At 45.4% G+C, this 7,743-nt stretch overlaps 1 protein-coding gene across 1 annotated transcript in view; it reads right to left on the reverse strand.

Moving 5' to 3' along the window:
* Nucleotides 1-1,020: 1,020 nt before the first annotated feature.
* The window catches only part of Slc16a2 (solute carrier family 16 member 2), a 154,088-nt gene continuing 147,365 nt past the window's right edge, over nucleotides 1,021-7,743 (reverse strand). Inside the window, exons 5-6 of the mRNA XM_055592413.1 lie at nucleotides 5,558-5,786; nucleotides 1,021-3,584 (exon numbers count right to left, since the gene is read on the reverse strand). Coding sequence (XP_055448388.1) covers nucleotides 3,364-3,584; nucleotides 5,558-5,786 — 450 coding nt within the window. The 3' untranslated portion in view covers nucleotides 1,021-3,363. The remainder of the gene's footprint in view (nucleotides 3,585-5,557; nucleotides 5,787-7,743) is intronic.

Below are 7,743 nucleotides of genomic sequence, written 5' to 3' on the forward strand. Positions count from 1 at the left end.
AGAGAGCCTGGGGCCTGTCGAGAAATTAGCCTTAGTGGGAGGTGAGGAGGCCGGCAACACGAGAGTGTCTGCACTAAGCAAGGAGAATCAAGAATAGCCAAGAGTTGGGTGGTAAACCATCCTTTCCCAAAGAAAACCAGTTCCTTCTCTTTGTTCCTGCCCTGTCCAATACAGGGATAGAGGGAGCTGGATTTTATTTGTACCTCTTGGGTGCTTGGGAGTGAAAGGACATTTGGTGGAATCAGGTTTCCAAAGCCGAGGCTGCATAAAGGTCTAGAGTGGCTGGCAGACAGAATACCAGGGCTACATGTTGATTGGGAGTGAGGATAATGGTGCAGAGATGGAGTATGCACCATCTCTAAATTTTGCTCAACATTTAGTTTTGTCTGAGCTAGTGCTGTTGAAATTCCTTTGGAAATGAGCATGCTGCAGATTTGGCAAAATGAAGTGGACAAGTCCTTAGCTTTCTCTGTCCCTTATGAACTATAAATTTGTAATTAGAGATCCTGCCTAGTCCTAGGCCTCACTTTCCCCATTTAAAATCCAGATAAAGTGGAGGAGGACTGTAGGGTTGCTCTTTGCTTTGACAATCTTGTAAGTCTCTCAAGCATCATCTTCCACTCCAGAGTCTGTGGCTGCAGGCTTGTGGAACTGAGCTGTATTAACATCATTAAGTACCCCAGCAATAAAAGAAAGGAAGACAGATTGTATTTGTGGATTTGCAGTGTGGCACTTTTCTATCGAGGTGGTAGCTTAGCCTCAACATGGCCTCCATTCAGCCCAGCCAGTAATTATGTTCTCATCTTGTGAAGTAACCACCTTTCACGTGAAAGAGTACCATAAAAAAAAAAAAATTCAATCTGAAATAGTTTTTCCCCAGTTCTCTTCCACTGTCAGCTTTCCCAGAGCACAGAGAGCCAGGCAGAAATACTGTTTGGAATGCAACTTCCATTGTGGAGCCAAATTTCCTGCCAAGTTAAAACTATCACACCCCTGTAGGCAACATACATACTCAAACCAAACATTTAGATCTGTTTATTTTGTTCCAAACCCCTTGAGGATTTAAATGTCCCAGGTCTCAAGCTCTGAATTTTTGTTCGTTCTCTTAGTTTCTAACTGTGGTGCCTAAGAGGGTGCTTCCTACTCTACATATTAATACTGTGCTGCTTTGACTAAACAACATTCTCTCGGAAAGCACACAAGCCAACACATGCTCACACACATTCGTGAAAAAGGTCAATTGACACCCTGCCAATGGTAGGTGACACCTGAATGGGCAGATCTGGAACCTGCGAAAGTCTTGCCTTCATGTAGAGAGAAGTGAGAATCAGCCTGACTCTTAATGGCTAGCCAGCCACGAGCAAAAGAGGCCCTGCACACTCATTCCCCCACTACCCCCAAGTGGCCTGGAGTGAGTGGGGCAAGGAGAAATGGAAGCAGGGACATTGTTGCTCTAGTGTTTTCAATGGCCTCTCCTGGGAGTCACAGGACTCCTGGGGCCCAGTTTCTCCTGTTCCACAGACGCTTGAGTTGACAGGACAGTAACTCCACCTCTTCCTGTCCTCAGAGCCAAGAACCAATGGGTTTTCCTTTGGGGAGTTGATAAGAGCTGGACTGGGACCAGCAGAGGGGGGCTCAGGACTTTGGCCTTGAATGAAACATCAGAGACCAACTATGCCCCAGCTGCCTGTTAGTAACGGAAAAACTCATGGTGTGGGAACCATTGTATTCTTTGGAGCCCCTCAGAGCAGCCTCATCCTCCTGGCCTTGGGATGACCCTGGCTTGGGGTGGCAAGTTATTGTTGGGTGCAAGTAACAACCAGGGGTGCCTGGCAAAAAGATGATGAAAGGTTGGGTACAGGGATACACAAAAAAAGAAAGGTCAAGATAGGAGATACACACACACACACACACACACACACACACACACACAAAGACAGGGAGGAGAGAGGCTGAGTTCCTAATGAGGTGAGCTGTGCAACGGGACAAGGCTGGCAGTGCCCTTTGCCTCTGGCCAGGGGCACTTGGAATGCACTTCAGTAAGACTGTTGCCCAGAGTCTGGGTGTAGGAAAGTATCTGGCACCAGCTTCAAAGGGATGATGGTGGTCCAAAGCCTACTTTTTCTGGCACCTATAATGGCCACTCAGCAGAGTGGTCTAGGATGCCCAGAATAGGGGACAGGCTGGGTGATAAAGGCTAGGGTGGCTTCCTCTTTCTAAAAGAAATTGTTCAACTCTATGTGCAGTTGCTGCCTCTATCTGTGTGGGATCCAGGTGCAGAAAGAGGTTTTTTTGTTTTTTTTTCTAAAACAGTTCATTTCCTGGCCTGGCCCGGGTGGAAATATTGATGCAAAATGAGAGATGGAGGAGTTGGTCCTTCACCAGGTTGTTAACCATCATGCCAGTTGCACTAGCATCATTCCTCCTGTGTGTGATGAGATGAAAGAAGTTGCCTTCACATTTGTCAGGTGGCTACAAGGATGGATAGCTAGGAAGGTCTCTTGGTTAATCTGTCAAAAATCAGTGAGTGGTACATAGAACTGTAGCATTTAAGATCCTGTCCCTATGCAATGGCATGCTCTTCCAGTCAATATCAGTTTGAGCACAGAACTGAGATATGGTTCAGCCTGAGATGAGCAGGATTAATGCTAGTATTAGGATGGTCTGGGCCAAGATGAGGCTGACTGGCTGGAGCTCTGGGTCCTTCCTTTCTCCAAGCACCTATATGTCTATGACAGTAATAAAAAGGATAAGAGGGGAAGAAAATGGAGAGGGGGCAGTAGAGAGAAAATAAAAGGAAGGGAAAGGGGAAGCAGATGGTTAACCAATCATATCATGGGGTACCTCAGAGCTTTCAGGAGCTTTGATGCAAAACAAAGCTCTTGTCTCTTTTGGCCTTCCTTCCCACAACTCCCAAATAGCTCCCAAGGACGGATGGCAACAAATTCCTCAGCAAACAGAGGCTTGGGTCTCTCCCACTGGGTTCTGGGGACACAGTAGCACCTTTGGCAGTTGATTGTAGTGGGTGACTAATGAGCTGGGGCCAGAAGTCCCATCTCCTTCCTCCCCCCAGGGAGTTAGAAAGTATATGGAGAGGATCCAAAGACCAGGGAGGGGTGTGATCCCACACTTTCCCAGATCCTGGGAGAAGAGCCTGGCAAGTTTCAAGGCATTCATGGGGAGAATTTGGTTAATGAGTTTGGAACACCAAGAGCATTGGCTCAGGGAAGATGGTTAGGTGGCTGAAATGCTGTGTGCACAGGTCTAAGAACAAGTGTGCTGGTGGCAAAAAATGTAAATGCTGAGCAGGGTGGGATGGAGGGGAGGGGCAGGGGAGGAGCACACAATGGCAAGACAGACACATTAAATCGGCTCTTCAGGAGTTGGGGAGCCAGGCAGTAATTCTCCATTGGGGTCCGGATCGTGGGACAACATCTTATCCTTGCTGGAATCTCTCTGCTCTTTCTTGAACATCCTTTGATGCATCAGAGGGACAAAAAAGAGGATTACAGCCCCAATGATTGGGGGTACACCCGCAAAGTAGAAGGCCACGTGGTAGTCACCAAAGCAGTTTCGAAGTAGGCCTGAAAGGACCAAAAGACAGGAGGTTAGTTTAGCTTTTTCCTGTAATCCAGAGTCACTGTCTCACCTCTTCTGGGAGGCCACCCCAGTGCCTTTCAAGAGCCCTGGCTTATGCTGCCCTGATTCAGGAGCTCCCTCAACTACAAGGCTTCAGGCCCCTGAGGTGAATACTCATTAGCAAAGACGCTAATGAAGCTTCTCTTTAAAGTGTCTGTTTGTCTTTCATTAAGCTACCAGCCACCTCCCAGTCACTCCTGGGGCTGGAGGTACAAAGGAATTGAGTTCAAAAGACTCAAGAGAATGGTTCACAGTACAAGTCCCCAGCCCTACTCCCTTCCCACCTTTGTAAGCTTGTGGAGCAATTCAGCTGAATTCCTGTTTTATTTTATATTTTATTTATTTATTGTGTGTTTATAATGTGAGGGGAAATATGCATGACACGATGGTCATGTGGAAGTTGGAGGACAGCTTTGTGGAGTTGGTTCTCCCTTTCCACATTTTTGTATTTTCCAGGGATAAAAACGTAGATCGAGGGGCTGGAGAGATGGTTCAGTGTTTAAGAGCACTGACTGCTCTTCTAGAGGACCTGGGTTCAATTCTCGGCACCCACATAGCAGGTCACAACTGTCTGTAACTCCTGTTCCAGGGAAAATGATACCTTCACATAGACATATTTGCAGCCAATGTACATAAAATAAAAATAAATAATTAAAAAATAGATTAAGAGGTTTGCATGGCAAATACTTTATAGGCTTAGCCATCTTGCTGGCACTCCTGTTGCCCTTTTTTCAGAAGTTCCCTTTCTCTGTAGTTCCATTTGCCTAGGAGAAAGCTCAATGCATGTAACTTCTTCCAGTTCATGTACACATAAATCCTTTGGGTTCTTCCAGCTGCTAAAACCATAGGTGTGTTTAATATGAGAAGCTTACATCAGAAGCTAATAAGAGGTACCTCATCATGAAGATGAGGCCAGAAATACTGCCTAAGAAAGGCAAGAAGACCCTTGTCCTATTGTTTGCTCAGGAAATAAGCAAAATGGACAGAATTGTGGGGTCTCTGGCACTCTTTGGTTGCATAGAGACTCCTCTCCTAATACACACTGTTCCTACTGTACAAGAGCCTTGAGTGAAAGATTTACCACTGTTACATAGTGTCTTCACAATGCCTTGCACATAATTAGTATTTGAGGAGTGTTTGTTGAATTAGCTCATTTGACAAGCCTAGGAGGAATGAACAAATGATCTGATGTTTGCAGTAAATCTCTGAAAAGATGAAGTTCTTTCCTTTTTCATTAGTTTTCCGGTTTCTTGTGCTCCTTGAGACCTCACTACACCCTTCTGGGAGGTTGGAGGGAGAAATTTGGAGGCTGAGGTGTCACACCAGCATTTTGCCAGTCCTGGAGTAGTTCCTCAATTAAATCTCTACTAGGGGTTCAACAAGCCAGTAGAAGAATAGGAAGTCGACACTGTCTGTAAGTTTTAGTAAAAAGAGGACCAACTTTCTCTTTTAGCCAACTTCCTTAAAATTAATCACTTGACTGTGGAGAGAGTAAAGAGAAACTTGGACTGAAGTCAGTGTGATGTGCATACCTAAGAGTGTAAGTGCTTGAGTGTCTGAACCAAGAGGATGAGGAATTTGAGGCTAGCTTAGTCTACTGAGTTACAGTAGACTAGCTCTACTATATAGCACAGGTCAGCCTATGCTACATAGTGATGGAGAAGGCTAGTTTTACTTTTCTCTCTACTCTCTGGAAGGATCCTCACTATCTATCATGAAATCATAGTGAAACATACACCCCTGGACAACCCATACCTGTGACTAGGTTTAATCTCTTCCATCAGGAGTTCCATGCACTATAACAAGGATATTTATACATACAATCAGAGGGAAAGAGGGTTCAAGCAGAGGTTCTCCAAAGAGCTAGGGCCCTCCCAAGGGAAAGAAGACTCACACCTTTCTCAGAGGTTAGCCTCACCTGCAATGGGGGGTCCAGCAATCATTGGCAGGGCCATCATGCCCAGGAGGTAGCCGATGGCCTGTGAGGCCTGCATGGGTCCCACCAGCTCAAATGCAATCGGAGCCATGATGGTGATGAAGAAGCCATCACATAGGCCCAGGAAGAGGCAGACAACGATAAGGCCCCCAAAGTCCTGGCACAGGGGGATCATCATGGACATCAGCCCCAGGAGCAGAAATGAGAGGACCTAGAGAAACAAGAACCTCAGATCACAGATCACATTTCAGATCTTTGTTTCTGCCGCCTGTAAAATGGGACTGGATGAGGTATCTTCTGGGAGCAGTTATTAGAGTATATTTATTATGTAGTGAAGCCTTGTCTGGGTACTTCACTGAAGGGTTTAGCCTTAAGAGAGGCAGACCCTATTTAGTTGAATCTAGAAGGAGTTTTTAAAAGTTGGAAGAAGGGGAGGACGTTGTCTTGCCCATAGCCAAAGAAATTGACTTTTGCAATGGATTCTGACTGGAACTATTTTTGCCTTCTGATCCTCACACAGGATCTGGCATCAAGCTCTGTTGGTGCTTTCAAATCAAGTAAGGCAAGGGAGGAGGTGAGGAAGGCTTGCATGATGATTAGACAGAGGCTTCAATGCAAGGTACACCTTATTAAAATAGAGAAGGAGGCAATGTCCACCTTTGTTTGGGTAGAATTTAAGAAATGTCTGAGCCTGAGAGAGAACATTGGGAAGTTCACTTAGGTTTTCTTATGTTTTAAGATGTGGGACACATTATCTATCTCAGATATTTCAGGCATTGAGGCTCTGGTAATCTTTAGGTTGGGCTACATACCCTGAGAGGCTGTGCAAGGGAGCTAAGCCAATAGAGGGGTATCTGGAGAGCCCAGGGCCGGAGCACCTAAGGAGACTGACTAGTCACTGTGATTTCTTTGGAATGAGCAAAACAATTCCAAACTACAGAACCTGTCTTTCTAGAGACTAGGTTCTGTTTTGCTTTGTTTTGTTTTGTTTTCTTCTGGAAACTCCCCCCTCCCTCTAGTTTTTAATTAAGATCATTTGCAATCAGTGTCTGTGAGATAGACTGAATCAGCCTTGGACTCTGGGCATAGAGAGGAGACCCCATTCTCAGCTCACTGCAGCTGGTTGAGTCAGGTCATCTTCGGGCCAGAACTAAGACCTGGTGTGTTTACTAAGGCCTTAGGGTGCCTGTGGATTTTCCAAAGGCCCGCAGTTGACCAACAGGCAGGGAACCATAGCCAGAAACACATAGAAGAAACACAAATCGAATCTGTTTCATGCTCTATAGGGTTGTTTCTGTGTTGTTGCTGATAGTCGGTTTGCTAGGTTATCAGCTGGTCTTTGGACATCTTAGAATGTCTTTGTTGGGAGACTTTGAACTTGGTTCAGGCCATCACATAGAAGCTAGTAATAATAACTGACCACCCCAGCTTCTCCTTTACTCCTAAAGGAGAAGCTTTACTCACATTCAACTATGATCTAAAATCAGAGCCACTTATCAATTAAGCTGCATGGGCAGTTAAGACTTAATATCATTATTTATCACAGAGGACCCCATTAACTGATCTTTTATTTTGTTTTGTTTTGTTTTTGTTTTTTGAGACAGGGTTTCTCTGTATAGCCCTGGCTGTCCTGGACTCGCTTTGTAGACCAGGCTGGCCTCACAGAGATCCAACTGTTTCTGCCTCACCAAGTGCTGGGGTTACAGGTATGTCCCTCTGTGCCTGGCTCCATTAACTGATCTTAATCAGTGGAAATTGCTAACTGTTTTATCTAGCTCTCTCTTATCATCCTCCATGAGGTCTTGTCAAGGCTTGGAAATTTATAATCCATCCTCGAAATGGAAACTCAGGCTTCAAAAATGGCCCCAGGGGTCATTCTGCAGGCTGTTTCCATTTTCTTTCTAACAGACTATTCAGGGGCTAGATGCCTGTCACATCGGCTGGCTTTATAAACTGGAGGGAACCACAGGGTCTACCAGGTGGTTCTTGAGAATCTGAAGCTGTGTGTCCTCCTTTCCTCATCATGCCTAAACTCCTGCATCCGCCCCTTTGATAGAGTATCTTGAAAAACTGAAACAAACAAACAAACAAACAAACAAACAAACAACAAGCCTTTAAAAAAGTGTGTGTGTGTGTGTGTGTGTGTGTGTGTGTGTGTGTGTGTGTGT

This window comes from Psammomys obesus, unplaced genomic scaffold (assembly GCF_907164565.1).
Source record: "Psammomys obesus unplaced genomic scaffold, mPsaObe1.curated_primary_1811, whole genome shotgun sequence".
Taxonomy (NCBI): Eukaryota; Metazoa; Chordata; class Mammalia; order Rodentia; family Muridae; genus Psammomys; species Psammomys obesus.